Here is a 16,460-nt window from a genome sequence, read left to right on the forward strand (position 1 = left end):
CTTGTCGGAACAGGTGTTACCTCTCCATCGAAATTCTGCTCAAAGCAAGCGTAGAAGGCGTTGAGATGATCCGGGAGGGATGTGTCATTGTCTGCTATCTTGCACTGTCTCTTTTTAGAACCTGTGATGTCATTCAGTCCTTGCCATAGTTGCCGGGTGTCTCCTCCACACACTTGCTGATAGAGTCTGTGATGGCTGTGGTGTACTCGTCCAGGGTACCTGCGGCCTGTTTGAACATGTCCCAATCAGCCAATTCCAGACAGTACTGGAGTTGATCCTCTGCCTCCTCCGACCAGCACTGGCCCTGTATCCACGAGGGAGTCTCCTGCTTGAGCTTTTTCCTGTATGCCGGGAGCAGAAGCACGGCATTGTGGTCGGGGTTTCTGAAATGAGGGTGGGGGATGGAGTGGTAGGCATCTTTCACAGTGGGTGGAGCAGTGGTCTAACATGTTCGGGCCCCTGGTGGGCCAGGTAATGTTCTGGTGGTACTTGGGCAACACTTTCCTTAGATTGGCTTGATTGAAGTCACCAGTCACAATAAACAGGGCCTCAGAATGTTCTGTCTTCAGGGTGTTAGTGGTGGAGTAGAGCACATCCAGACCTTCCTCAACCTTTGCTTGTGGTGGTATGTACACTATTCTGGCTGGCAGTCAGTGACTAGTGGTGTGCCTCAGGGATCCATGTTGGGAACCACAAATTATTTATAATTTATATCGATGATCTGGAGTTGGGGGCCACGTGTAGTGTGTCAAAGTTTGCCAATGACACTAAGGTGAGTGGTAGAGCAAACTGTGCAGAGGATGTGAAACTTTGCAGAGGAACATAGATGCATTGAGTGAGTGGGTTAAAGGTCTGGCAGATGGAATACAACATTAGTAAATGAGACATCATCCATTTTGGTCAGAGTAACAGTAAAAAGGATTATTACTTGAACGGTAAAAAGATGCAGCATGCTGTTGTGCAGAGGGACCTGGGTGTCCTTGTGCATGAATCACAGAAGGTTGGTCTACAGGTACAACAGGTCATTAGGAAGGCAAATGGAACTTTGTCCTTCATTGCAAAAGGGATTGAGTTTAAAAGCAGGGAGGTTATGTTGCAGCTGTACAAGGAGCTGGTGAGGCCACACCTGGACTAGTGTGTGCAGTTTTGGTCTCCTTACTTGAGAAAGGATGGACTGGCACTGGAAGGGGTGCAGAGGAGGGTCACTGGGTTGATTCTGGAGTTGAGGGGGTTGGTTTATGAGGAGAGACTGAGGAGACTGGGATTATATTCACTGGAATTTAGAAGAATAAGGGGGATCTTATAGAAACATATAAAATTATGAAGGGAATTGACAAAATAGAAATAAAGAGGATGTTTCCATTGGTAGGTGAGACTAGGACAAGAGCACATGGCCTCAAGATGAGAGGGAACAGGTTTAGAACTGAACTGAGAAGGAATTTCTTCACCCAGAGGGTTGTAAATCTATGGAATTCCTTGGCCAGGGAAGTAGTTGACGCTCCTTCAGTAATCACCTTTAAAGCGAAGGTAGATACTTCTTTGAAAAATAATGGAATTAAGGGATATGGTGAACCAACATGTTAAGTGAAGCTGAGGCCATAAAAAGATCATCCATGATCTTATTAAATAGGGGAGCAGGCTCGATGGGCTGGACGGCCTCCTCCTGCTCCTGATTGTATGTTCTTACGTCAATGTGAAAACACAAACGAAATTGCTGGTGAAGCTCAGCAGATCTGGCAGCATCTGTGAAGAGAGACCCGAAATGTTAACTCTGATTTCTCTCCATAGATGTTGCCTGAGCTTTTCCAACAGTTTCTGTTTTTGTTCCTAATTTCCATCATCCGTAGTTTTTTTTTGGTTTTGGAGAAGTGTTAACATCCCAGAAGGTAATGAAGCAGGCCAGGTGTTAGAATTGGAGGTAGGTGAGCACTTTGGGGACAGTGACCACAATTCGGTGACTTTTACTCTAGTGATGCAGAGGGATAAGTGTGTACTACAGGGCAAGAGTTATAGCTGGGGGCAGGGAAATTATGATGCGGTGAGGCATGACTTAGGATGCGTGGCTTGGAAAAGTAGGCTTCAAGGCAAGGGCACAATTGATATGTGGAGATTGTTCAAGGAGCAACTATTGAGTGTTCTTGATAAGTATGTACCTGTCAGGCAGGGAGGAAGGGGTCGTGTGAGGGAGCCGTGGTTTAATAAGGAATTGGAATCCCTTGTTAAAGGGAAGAGAGCGGCCTATGTAAAGATGAGGCGTGAAGGTTCAATTGGGGCGATTGAGAGTTATAAGGTAGCCAGGAAGGATCTAAAGAGAGAGCTAAGAGCAGCAAGGAGGGGACATGAAAAGTCCTTAGTTGGTAGGATTAGGGAAAACCCAAAGGCTTTCTATAGGTATGTCAGGAATAAAAGAATGACTAGGGTAGGAATAGGTCCAGTCAAGGATAGTAGTGGGAAGTTGCGTGTGGAGGCTGAAGAGATTGGGAGACACTGAATGAATACTTTTCGTCAGTATTCACTCAGGAACAGGACATTGTTGCCAATGTAAATACTGAGTCACAATTAATTAGAATGGATGGCTTTGAGATATGTAGGGAAGAGGTGTTGGAAATTCTGGAAAAGGTGAAAATAGATAAGTCCCCTGGGCCTGATGGCACTTATCCTAGGATTCTCTGGGAAGCAAGGGAGGAGATTGCAGAGCCATTGGCCTTGATTTTTATGTCCTCGTTATCTACAGGAATAGTGCCAGAAGACTGGAGGATAGCAAATGTGGTTCCCTTGTTCAAGAAGGGGAGTAGGGATAACCCTAGTAATTATAGGCCGGTGAGTCGCACTTCTGTTGTGGGCAAAGTCTTAGAGAGAATTGTAAGGGATAGGATTTATGAATATCTGGATAGGAATAATGTGATCAAGGATAGTCAGCATGGTTTTGTGAAGGGCAGGTCGTGCCTCACAAACCTTATTGAATTCTTTGAGAAGGTGACTAAGGAGGTGGACGAGGGTAAAGCGGTAGATGTGGTGTATATGGATTTTAGTAAGGCATTTGATAAGGTTCCCCATGGTAGGCTACTGCAAAAATATGGAGGTATGGCATTGAGGGTGAGTTGGAGGTTTGGATTAGGAATTGGCTGGCTGGAAGAAGACAGAGGGTAGTAGTTGATGGTAAAAGTTCATCTTGGAGTGCAGTTACTAGCGGTGTTCCGCAAGGATCTGTTTTGGGACCATTGCTGTTTGTCATTTTTAAAAATGACCTGGAAGAGGAGCTAGAAGGTTGGGTGAGCAAGTTTGCAGATGATACAAAAGTCGGTGGAGTTGTTGACAGTGAGGAAGGATGTGGCAGGTTACAGCGGGATATAGAGAAGCTGCAGAGCTGGGCAGAAAGGTGGCATATGGAGTTCAATGTGGGTAAGTGTGAGGTGATTCACTTTGGTATGAGTAACAAAAAGATGGGGTACTGGGCTAATGGTCGGATACTTGGTAGTGTGGATGAGCAGAGGCATGTTGGTGTCCATGTACACAGATCTCTGAAAGTTGCCACCCAGGTAAATAGTGCAGTGAAGAAGGCATATGGCGTACTGGCTTTTTTTGGTAGAGGAATTAAGTTCCGGAGTCCTGAGGTCATGTTGCAGCTGTATAAGACTCTGGTGCCGCCGCATCTGGAGTATTGTGTGCAGTTTTGGTGGCCATACTATAGGAAGGATGTGGAGGCACTGGAACGGGTGCAGAGGAGGTTTACCAGGATGTTGCCTGGTATGGTAGGAAAATCGTATGAGGAAAGGCTGAGGCACTTGGGACTGTTTTCATTGGAGAAAAGAAGGTTTAGGGGTGACTTGATAGAGGTGTACAAGATGATTAGGGGTTTAGATAAGGGTGACCATGAGAACCTTTTTCCACGTATGGAGTCAGCTATTATGAATGGGCATAGCTTTAAATTAAGGGGTGGTAGGTATAGAACAGATGTTAGGGGTAGATTCTTTACTCAGCGAGTCGTTGAGTTCATGGAATGCCCTGCCAGTAGCAGTGGTGGACTCTCCCTCTTTATGGGCATTTAAACGGGCATTGGACAAGCATATGGAGGATAGTGGGCTAGTGTAGGTTAGGTAGGCTTCGGTCAGCGCAACATCGAGGGCCAAAGGGCCTGTACTGCGCTGTATTCTTCTATGTTCTATGTTATAAGGCTCACCATCTTTGAATTTTGCTCATGTTTGCAAAAGTCAGCTCTAAGGCTTCAGACAAATTCTAATTTCATGTTTATTTGCAAGCCACAGGCTAAATTAGATTACTTACAGTGTGGAAACCGGCCCTTCGGCCCAACAAGTCCACACTGTCCCTCCGAAGCGTAACCCACCCAGACCCATTTCCCTACACCTAACACTATGGGCAATTTAGCATGGCCAATTCACCTAACCTGCACATTTTTGGAATGTGGGAGAAAACCAGAGCACCCAGAGGAAACCCACGCAGACACGGGGAGAATGTGCAAACTCCACACAGAGTCACCTGAGGCAGGAATTGAACCTAGGTCTCTAGCACTGTGAGGCAACAGTGCTAACCACTGTGCCACCGTGCCACCCAGAACAAGGCTATCTAAAACAAAGATAGCAATAACATCAATTTAATTCCGGTCACTGCAATATCTCCATATGATCCCTGTCATTTGATGTTCCTTGGTCTGGTTTATGTTGTGTTCACAAAGAGAAATTCAGCCAATTCTCACAATCTTTGCATTTACAAAAGGAAAGTTTTTAAAGTTACTCAAAACTGTCATTGAACTGAAATGCAAAACATAAAACTAAATGACATGTTTGACAATGTTTTAAAAAATGCCAAGCAAGACAAAAGTAGTTTTCTTCTTACAAAATTCCCAGATTCCAAGGGGTGGTATCTGAAAACCTTTATGAGTGATTCATCTCTGTACTGTGTTTTGTCTCATTTACTTCAATCATTTGCAAGTCTATCTTCTTATTACCAAAAGAAGGGCCATAACTTGTCTTCCAGGGCTGGGCTGTGGGTATAAATTGGAGGATCTTTCAAAGAACTGGTCGACATATGATGGGCTGAATGGCCACTTGCCACATGCTGAGATACTATGATTCCATTGGGAAAATGTCATGACTGCTGTGTAACTTAACTCATCTTCATATTTATTCAGTGGAAACACGGTCAATAATAACTTTTCAAAGAAATTGCATTTAACCCTCAGCATTGAACACTGTACAGGAGCAGGGGGCTGAGAACATTGCAAACAATGAGCCATCATAGGCATCTTGCAGTGCTGGGGATTTGATGATTTTAATATGGGTAGCATGGACTTGTTCCAAATTGCAGCTTCTTAATAATAACAAGGAAATGTAAGAACAATTTTGTTCCCCCTTGCTTGGGGAAGGATATAGCTATATTGGAGGCAGTTCAGAGGAGGTTCACTAGATTGCTTCCAGAGATGAGAGGTTTGTCTGAAGAAGAGAGATTGAGCAGGTTAGGCCGACACACGGTGAAGTTTCCTCATGTTGGGTGATCTCGAATGTGAAGTCATTGTTTTAGGACAAGGGGTAGTAGATTTAAAACAGAGATGGGGAGAAATTATTTCTTTCTAAGTATCATGAATCTGTGGAGCTCAGTGCCCAGAATGTGATGGATGCTGGGACCCTGAAGTAAAATTGCAGGAGGAGGTGGACAGGTTTTTCACTGGCAATGGGTTGAAGGGCAGAAAAATGGCATTGAAGCTGAGATGAGATCAGCCATCATCATATTAAATAGAAGGGCTAAATGGCCTACTGCTGTTTCTAGCTTTTTTTAATTCATTCATGGCATGTGGGCATTGCTGGCTCGGCCAAGTAGTTATTTCCCAACACTTATTGCCCGGGGGACAGTTCAGTGTCAGCCACATTGCTGTGGGTCTGGAGTCACATGTAGGCCAGACCAGTAAGGATGGCACTAAAGGGCATTAGTGAATCAGATGGGTTTTATAATAGTCAATAGCAGTTTTATGGTCATCAGTAGATTCTTAATTCCAGACATTTTTATTTATTCAATTTGAATTCCGCCATCTGCTGTGGCGGGATTCGAACCCAGAACATAACAGTCTAGCGATAATGCCACAAGGTTCTTATGTAACAGCAAGTTAGCTATAAAAGCTCCTCTTCTGAGAAAAAGTTCGTTAAGAAGTTCACCAAAGTGAGAGCAATGTTTGATTTACCTTAGCACTTTCAGGAAACTCCTTTGCAGTTCGGTGCAGTAGAATGTGGCCCTTCTCTGGGCTGTTCAGGTAAACACAGTTTGCAGCTTCATCATCTGGCAATACAAGTGTGCTGTAGCTGTGGTCACTCAAGCTCAGCATTTGCTGTTGAGTAAAAGAAGTCAGTCAAACTCAGTGAAGCAGCCACAGTAAAGCCACACTTAACTGGCTCAGTTAGCAGAGACAACCTCTTCCTTTATTTTCTGACCTGATGGGAGCAGGATGTGGCTTTCTAGCCTGTTCCATCAGTTCATGAACTGATCGTCGGTCCAACCAGGGACAGGCATGTCCAGTTAGTTTTCACCATACAGAGAACCAGGTGAGAAAGAGGTGCTCATTTTTTTCATTACACTCTGAAATAATTCTGAGTGATTATGAAGAATTCACAGTGTAGAAACAGGCCATTCGGCCCAACAGATTGATGCCAGTCTCTCTGCTGTGTGTGAACCTCCTTCCTCCTCATATTGATCACACTATCAGTACATCCCTCTGCTGTTTGTCACTTGTACATTTATCTGACTTCCCCTTAAATACATCTCTGCTTTTCTCATAGTAGTGAGATCCACATTCTCACCCCTGTCTCTAAACAAGCTTTCCCCTCTATTAGTTAGTTCATGGTTTTAATTGGTGGCTCTTATAGCTGGCCATTACTCTACCAGAAAGAATTAACTTTGAGGTTTTTTTTATTCATTCACAGGAGGTGTGAGTATCACTGGGCCAGTATTTATTGCCCATCCCTAATTGCCCAGAGGGCAGATAAACTGAGCCACGTTGCTGTGCACCTGGAGTGACACGTAGGCCAGACCAGGTGAGAATGGCAGTTTCCTTCTTTAAAGGGAACCTGAGGAGATTTTTCCTGATTACCGACAATGAATTCATGGTCATCATTAGACTCTTAATTCCAGATTTTTATTGAATTCAAACCCACCATCTGCCATGGTATGAGTCAAACTTGAATTCCTGGAATTATATCTGGGTCTCTGGATTAACGGTCCAGTGACAGTAGGACATTGTCTCCCCTTGACTATCTATCACCATCCTGACTTGGAACTATACTGGTACAACTTCAGTGTCACTCAATCAAAATCCTTGATCTTCCTCCTTCATAGCTTTGGGAATGTTACAACACCCAAACAACTTGGCAGCTCTAAATCAGCTTGTCCAGGGTAGTTAGGTTTGGGTGATAAATACTGGCCTAACATCTATTGAATGAATAAAAGAACTCACCCACTTTTATGCTTTATTTCTCTAATATTTTTCTGTGCCTTCCATCACACTGTTATGGCTATACTGCTGTCTCACACTACTGATCTCCACACAGTCAGGAGCTTTTATTGACACATTTTGAGTTACACCTCCAAACCCAACACCTGCAATTTCATTAATATAAAACCAAAATACTGCAGATTTGAAATAAAAACAGAAAATGCTGGAAAAGCCTGATGGATCGGCATGGTGGGATCTGTGGAGAGAGAAACAGGTTTAATATTTTGAGTCCTGTGCCTCTCCTCGATAACCAAAGGGAGGTAGAAATACAATGGGTGTAGCTGATCAAAAGGATGGCATGGGAAAAAGAGGGGTGGATTCAGATAGCAATGAGGGCAGAGAGGCTACATTACATTAAAGATGTCACAGAACAAAAGGCAAAGGAAGCAGTGGCGGCTTTAGGAAAGAAACAAAGTGTTGATCTATTGTGTGTGTTAAAGACAGAACAATGAACAACTGTGTCTGAGAATAAAACATGGAGACAAGATTTAAACCACTAAGTGGTCAGCATTCACCCTCAACAGAGAGTGAAAAAGCCTTCTTAGTAAGAGGATTAAATTATAACCTCCAGGATGCGGACAAGAAAGATTTCTTAGCAGCAGCACAAACAACATTGAAAGACAACCAACTCACAGGCAGACTATCAGACAGACAGTCGCACCAACATTCAGCAGAAAAAAGGAAGGAAACACACTCAATACACAAGAAAGGAAAGGATTTTTAAAAAATAAAAATGTCGCTATGCTTCCTGCAAACAAAGGATGCTTGACAGTCATTCTAAATCAAAGAGACTACATTGAGAAAGTGAATGCAAAAGTGTTGCAGATACCAACACTTACCAACAGATGGCGATAGACCCGACCCCACAACAAGAAAACCGAATCACAGCCCTACTCAAAAACACTTTAGAAATTTGGAGAAATAACTAAGACTGACTTCCAAAAAATGAAACCAGATGGATCCAACACACCACGCTTGTATGGATTACCCAAAATTCACAAACCAGGAGATACCCCCCACTCAGATCCATAGTCTCACTGTCTGGAACTCCAACTTATAGACTGGCCAAAGACTAATACTTAGTAGAAGACTCACCCCTCTCCATCCACTCCACCCAAGAATTCCTGAAGACCATCAAAGACACCAAGATGGAAGAGGATGAACTAATGGTCTCCTTTGATGTAACAGCCCTGTTTACATCAATTAACATTAACCTGGCCAAGGAAACACTGACTACACTATTAGAAGACCCAAAGACACATACACCAAACACCATTAACTTCATCAGCAAGGACAGTATCGTCAAACTAGTGAACCTATGTCTTGCCACACACTTCACCTTCAACAACAAAATCTACAGACAAACCAACAGAACACCCATGGGATCTCCGATATCAGGGTTCTTAGCAGAGGCAGTAATGCAGAGACTCAGACAAACATCTACCAACCATCCAACCCAAACTCTGGGTCCGCTACGTGGATGACACCTTTGTCATCACCAAATGAATTAAATTAGAGGAAACCTTCAAGACCATCAATCATACCCTTACTGGCATAAAATTCACTAAAGAGGAGGAAAACAACAACAAACTGCCATTCCTAGATGTTACGGTCGAGCGAACAGCCAATGAGGAACTTCAAACCAGCGTCTACAGGAAAACAACACGTACAGACCAAATACTGAACTACAGAACCAATCATCCCAACACCCACAAACGAAGCTGCATCAGAACATTATTTTAACGAGCCACCCACACACTGCAGCAGGAACTACGCAGAGCAGAGGAAAATCACCTATACAGTGTATTCAAACAGAACGGGTCCCCAATGAACATAGTCCGCCGATTTAGAGTCATAGAGTTATAGAGATGTACAGCATGGAAACAGACCCTTCGGTCCAACCCATCCATGCTGACCAGAATCCCAAGGAGAAAGTGAGGACTGCAGATGCTGGAGCTCAGAGCTGAAAAATGTGTTGCTGGAAAAGCGCAGCAGGTCAGGCAGCATCAAAGGAGCAGGAGAATCGACGTTTCGGGGATAAGCATGATTCCTGAAGAAGGGCTTATGCCCGAAACGTCAATTCTCCTGCTTCTTGGATGCTGCCTGACCTGCTGCGCTTTTCCAGCAACACATTTGTCAGACCAGAATCCCAACTCAATCTACTCCCACCTGCCAGCACCCGGCCCATATCCCTCCAAACCCTTCCTTATCCCATCCAAATGCCTCTTAAAAGTTGCAATTGTACCAGCCTCCACCACTTCCTCTGGCAGCTCATTCCATATATTTTAAGTTTAATCAAGAGACGTATCTCCAAAAACATATAACCAAGAAAGAACCCACTCTACTCACTACTGCAGCCTTTCTATTGGACACATTTAAAACAGCGATTAACTTATCTGATTCTGTGCTGTGAACTTCGCCCAAACAGGTTCCTCCAAGATTAGTTGTGAAATTCACTGTTTGTTAATTTTCCCAGATGCACTCCGATGTCCAGCAATACATGAATTCAAAAAAGCAAAGGCAGTAACTGTGCAGATTCTCTCTCTCTCTCTCTCTCCTTCCCACACTGTCCTCACCATGTGCTTCCTTTGTCTGTTCTTCTCTCTTTTAAAACTGCTGTTGTTTTGACTTTTTTTTCCCAAAGTTCCAAAACAATGCAACAGCATATAAAACAGTAATTGCTGCTCCTGGAATTCGAGGAAATCACCTCCAACACCTAAAATACCTCAAAAAAGGAGCAGCCGATACAGCCAGAAATTTTTCCCGTCCTCCATCTTGGATTACCCAGAATCCTTCTGAGCAACAAACCCAAACAAGCAGACAAAGCACATCCAGAAACCCTAGCCACTCTCCCCTACATCAAAGACATTTCGGAAATGACTGCCAGGCTACTCAGACTCCTTGGCATCATGGTAGCCCACAAACCCACCAACACATTAAAACAGCAGCTAATGAACTTGAAAGATCCTATATAGACAAGTCATTTACAAAATACCTTGCAACAACTGTAACAAACACTATATTGGACAAACAAGCAGAGGACCAACCAGCAGGATACATGAACATCAAAAAGACATGAAACCTCTCTCACTAGTATCCTTGCATACAGATGAGGAAGGACACCACTTCAACTGGGGACAATGCATCGATCCTAGGGCAAGCCAAACAAAGACATGCACGAGAATTCCTAGAAGCAAGGCATTCCAACCGGAACTCTATCAACAAATACATTGACTTGGATCCCATTTACGGCCCCCTGAGAAAAAGAACAGGATATTACATCATCATAGGAAATTATGTCATCACAGAAAATGATGTCGCCAACCCAAGGAAACCTAAACACATAAATGAAAAGTGGGCCATACCACCAGTGCTTCACTGGAGGCTCACTGATGATATTACCTAGTATGGTGATGAGATGTCTCCCTGAAACCAAACCTTCCAGCTCACTGAGCAAACATACATCCAGAAGCATTTATTGTCTCAAACTGTTGAACACAATATTGAAGTGACTTCCATATTTAAGACGTTGATAATTCCAAATAATATGCCTCCAATGTCAAGATTACTCAGCTTTCCAGTTGTGCTTTTATTTAAATTTTTACCTCACCAATTACATTACATCCTCCCATTATTCACCACCATTACAATTCACCAAAATAATTCACAGCTCTAATCATTCCCAGAAAGAACATCAATAATTTTTATCAAATCCCTACAGCATGGGAATAGACCCTTTAGCCCATCAAACTCATACCAACCCTCTGGAGAGCATCCCACACAGAGCCACCCCCCTGCCCTATCCCTATGTTTTCCTATAGGTAATACACCTAACTTACACATCTCTGGAATCTATAGGCAATTTAGCACAGGCCAATCCACCCTAACCTGCACATCCTTGGACTGTGGGAGGAAACTGGAACAGCCAGAGGAAAACTACACAGACAAGGGGAGAATGTGCAAACTCCACACAGACAGTCACCTGAGGCTGGAATCAAACCTGGGCCCCTGGTGCTGTGAGGCAGCAGTGCAAACCACTGAGCTACACCCCGTGTGCTGCTCTCGCTGACTAATCAGCCAGAGTTCCAGATGCTATTCCGATAAAATGCCTGGTGGAGGAATGACAGGCGAAAACATTCAAATAAAAACAAAACACTGCAGGTGCTGGAAACCTAAACCAAGCACAGAGAATGCTGGAGAAACTCAGCAAGTCTGGCAGCATCTGTGGAGAGAGAAACAAAGTGAAGGTTTTGAGTCTGTTATGATGAAAAAGAGTCATATCAGACCCAAAACGTGGTGAAGCGGTGTCTCTGAAGTGGTGTCACTCAGCCCGTGTCGAGATGGCTGTCATGTTAACTCAGTGTTCCATAAAGAAAATGCAGTGATGCTGGAGCTCTGTTGGATGAGGCTGAAAGGTACTGAAAGGGTTAATGCTGAGGCACACCCGCACTGTAGTGACATGGGGAGAGAATGCCTTCATATCCTCAAGCAGCGAGAGTTATCTTTGCACAATCACCATGGTACGGATCCAGGGATGTATAGGGACATGGGAATATTAGATCTAAGAGCAGGAGAAGGCCATTCAGCCCCTTGAGCATGCTCCACCATTTGATACAATCATAGCTGAGCTCATCTCGGTTCATCTCCACTCTCCTGCCCTCTCCCAATAGCCCTTCAACCCATTACTCAGTATTAGAGCTGCACTAATGTTCCAAAGGCATGGTCTCCAATCCCAGCACACCAGTTGGGGAATTTAAAATTCAGTCCATTGGATAAAATCTGGACTGGAAAGCTTTGTTAGAAACCTCTTAAAGAGAGGGAACCACTCTTCACTGGCACAAATCCCTGCCCTCTGACACTGCTGGGACCCAGGTAACTCCAGGGGAGAGGGTGCTGGGGTGGAAGGGCTTGATTACCTCAATGGGGTAGGGTTTGGATTCTGAAGTATAGGCTGAGAGACACCACCTATCCGCTCCATCCTCCTCTCCGACCTATCACCTTCATTCCCTCCCCCATTCACCTATTGTACTCTTGGCTACCTTCTTCCCACCCCCATCCTCCTCTCATTTATCTCTCCACCCTGGAGGGTCCCTGCCTCCATTCCTGATGAAGGGCTTTTGCCCGAAACGTTAATTTTCCTGCTCCTCGGATGCTGCCTGACTTGCTGTGCTTTTCCAGCACCGCTCGAATCTAGGCTCTGATCTCCAGCATCTGCAGTCCTCACTTTTGCCTTGGAAGGATATTTGTCAAGAGCAGGTGGTGGGACTAGTTTAGGTTGGGATAATGTTTGGCATGGACTGGTTGGACGGAAAGGTTGTTTCGGTGCTGTCTGACTCAATGATTATGACATTGATCAAACAAAATTCAACGCCAAAGCCTGCAAGGACATTATAAATCCATCTGGAATAGGAGCAGGAATAGGCCTTTTGGCCCCTTGAGCCTGCTCTGCCATTCAATAGGATCATGGATGATCCGACATTCCTTACGTCCACTTCCCTGTGTTTTCCCTGTAATCCTCGAAGAGTTACCAGGCGTGTAATATTAGCTCTGGTTTCTTCCCTCAAATGTTGCCCAGCCTGCTGAGTTTCTCCAGCAATTTCTGTTTCTGTTAACGTGGTAAAGAAGGAGAAAAGGGGCTAGGACAGATGACACCCCTTCTCCAATGGGCTCACCCTATCAGTGAACTGAAATCGATTCACTCAGAACTGAGTCCTGACTACATTGGGGACTCCCTGGTTTCAAATGTACCTTAGTCACAGGCTAAACACCAGCTATGCTGGAGATTCAGACAAAGTCACGTTGCTGAAAGGAAGTTCATTTCGGACATGAAGTAGGCCACCTTTTCTCAAACTGCTGTGTTTCAGAAATAAGAACCAGCAGATTATGAGAGATGTTAGTTTGCTCAGAGCTAGACTACCTTCCAGCACAGATACAGCTGCTGAGCACAAATCCCAGCACAGCTACCCAGAGAGTTCAGCCACATCATTCACTGGTCTCCAGTACCTCCCTGACACTGATGGGAAGGGACATGAACTGAAAGCAAAGCATTCAATGATTCAGAAAAGAAGGAACACAGACACAGACAAAAATAATAAAGGACACACAGAGTTTGCGCTCAGCTGCAAGTACAACATGATGTCGGGGAGCTGGTGTTGGACTGGGTCAGAGGTCACATGACACCAGGTTATAGTCCAAAAGGTTTGTTTGAAATCACAAGCTTTCAGAGCGTTGCCCCTTCACCAAGTAAACTGATGAATGCACTGCACCTGACGAAGGGTCAGCGCTCTGAAAGCTTGTGATTTCAAATAAACCTGTTGGACTATAACCTGGTGTCATGTGCCTCTGACAATTACAACAGACAGGTTTGCAAGGTTGTGATGGATAAGTGCACAGCAACTCCCACGACCAGTGACAATGAATTCAAAATTCTCACATTATTAATTTCTATTTGAAACCAGGCTCAGCAGAAGTCGATTCAAAAAACCTTCTCATTGTGGTTTCAACTGACCTTTCAGGGTACCCGGCCTTATTTATGACAATAGGCAATAGGTGCAGGAGTAGGCCATTCTGCCCTTCAAGCCAGCACCACCATTCATTATGATCATCCTCAATCAGTATCCTGTCCTGCCTTATCTCCATTACCCTTGATTCCACTATCCTTAAGAGCTCTATCCAACTCTTTCTTGAAAGTATCCAGAGACTGAGACTCCACAGCCTTCTGGGGCAGAGCATTCCACACACCCACCACTCTCTGGGTGAAGAAGTTTCTCCTCAACTCTGATCTAAATGGCCTACCCCTTATTTTTAAACTATGTCCTCTGGTTCGGGACTCTCACATCAGCAGAAACATGCTTCCAGAGTGTCCAATCCTTTAATAATCTTATATGTCTCAATCAGATCCCCTCTCAGCCTTCTAAACTCAAGGGTATACAAGCCCAGTCACTCCAATCTTTCAGCGTAAGATAGTCCTGCCATTCCGGGAATTGACCTCGTGAACCTACATTGCACTCCCTCAATAGCCAGAATGTCTTTCCTCAAATTTGGAGACCAAATCTGCACACAGTACTCCAGGTGTGGTCTCACCAGGACCCTGTACAGCTGCAGAAGAACCTCTTTGCCTCTACACTCAATCCCTCTTGTTATGAAGGCCAGCATCCTATTAGCTTTCTTCACTACCTGCTGTACCTGCATGCTTGCTTTCATTGACTGATGTACAAGAACACCTAGATCTCGTTGTACTTCCCCTTTACTTAAATTGACTCCATCCTGATGAAGGGCTTTTGCCCGAAACGTTGATTTCGCTGCTCGTTGGATGCTGCCTGAACTGCTGTGCTCTTCCAGCACCACTAATCCAGTATTTGATTTTCAGCATCTGCAGTCATTGTTTTTACCTCCATTTAGGTAGTAATCAGCCTTCCTGTTCTTGCCACCAAAGTGGATAACCACACATTTATCCACATTAAACTGCATCTGCCATGCATCTGACCACTCACCTAACCTGTCCAGGTCACCCTGTAATCTCCTAACAGCCTCCTCACATTTCACCCTGCCACCCAGCTTCATTGCACAGCTGTTAACAATTCTTTTGTCACGTATAAATGTTTGTTTACTCGGTGGTAAAGACATTATCTGATTTGTTTTGTGATCTCTATCGCCTTTGTCCTTGCTGTCTTCCTGTAATTGGAGTTGCATTTTACTCGTGCCCTGGTGAGAGGTTGGTGTCTGGATGAGCATGAGGAAGGTGGGTAACATGGTGAAGGAAGGAAGGGGACAAACTGCCCATCAGGTTCTCAATGCCAGAACATTCTGCCAACAATACCCTGGGACGGTTTGATGGGGACAGTGTACAGAGAACTTTACTCTATATCTAACCCCGCGCTGTCCCTGTCCTGGGAGTGTTTAATGGGGACAGTGTAGAGGGGGCTTTACTCTGTATCTAACTTCATGTTATACCTGTCCTGGGAGTGTTGGATGGGGGATAGTGTAGAGAGAGCTTTACTCTGTAACTAACCTTATGCTATCCCTGTCCTGGGAGTGTTTGATGGGGGATGGTGTAGAGACAGCTTTACTCTGCAGCTAACCCCGCGCTGTCCCTGTCCTGGGAGTCTTTGATGGGGACAGTGTAGAGGGGGCTTTACTCTGTATCTAACTTCATGTTATACCTGTCCTGGGAGTGTTGGATGGGGGATGGTGTAGAGAGAGCTTTACTCTGTAACTAACCTTATGCTGTCCCTGTTCTGGGAGTGTTTGATGGGGGACAGTGTACAGATAGCGTCCCCTGGCTACCCCCAGCCACCCTGATTTGCTGACCCCTGGAAAATGGCAGAAGCTCCAGTGACATTTATTGAACTAGAATGAGAATACAGCCGAGCTCCCAGTAATGTCCATGCAGAGTCACTGCTCACTCTTCAGCCCGTTGTTAGGTCAGGCAGAACTGGACTTAATCCGATATGGGGAAACTTGCACAATGAAAATCATTGCAAAATTGCACAACGCTGAACACCATCACTCCTCAGATAGTGAAGCAGTCCTTGTTCAAACACAACAAGATCTAGACAATATCTAGACTTGGACTGACAAGTGGCAATTGGGCGCCACGGTGGCACAGTGGTTAGCACTGCTGCCTCACAGCACCAGAGACCTGGGTTCAATTCCCGCCTCAGGCGACTGACTGTGTGGAGTTTGCACATTCTCCCCGTGACTGCGTGGGTTTCCTCTGGGTGCTCCGGTTTCCTCCCACAGTCCAAAGATGTGCAGGTTAGGTGAATTGGCCATGCTAAATGTAGGGGAATGGGTCTGGGTGGGTTGCGCTTCGGCGGGTAGGTGTGGACTTGTTGGGTTAAAGGGCCTGTTTCCACACTATAGGTAATCTAATCTAAAAAAAAATTGGTACAAATTTACAAGTAACATTTGCACCACACAGGATATGACCACGAGTGTGGTGGAATACTCCTCACTTGCC

The 16,460-nt window shown here is 44.7% G+C and overlaps 1 protein-coding gene across 1 annotated transcript in view; it reads right to left on the minus strand.

Moving 5' to 3' along the window:
* ddah1 (dimethylarginine dimethylaminohydrolase 1) overlaps window positions 1–16,460 on the minus strand; it is a 113,235-nt gene that overhangs the window by 5,205 nt on the left and 91,570 nt on the right. The window contains exon 5 of the mRNA XM_072574852.1: window positions 6,194–6,337. Coding sequence (XP_072430953.1) covers window positions 6,194–6,337 — 144 coding nt within the window. The remainder of the gene's footprint in view (window positions 1–6,193; window positions 6,338–16,460) is intronic.

The sequence above is a fragment of the Chiloscyllium punctatum genome, chromosome 7 (assembly GCF_047496795.1).
Source record: "Chiloscyllium punctatum isolate Juve2018m chromosome 7, sChiPun1.3, whole genome shotgun sequence".
NCBI classification, from domain to species: Eukaryota; Metazoa; Chordata; class Chondrichthyes; order Orectolobiformes; family Hemiscylliidae; genus Chiloscyllium; species Chiloscyllium punctatum.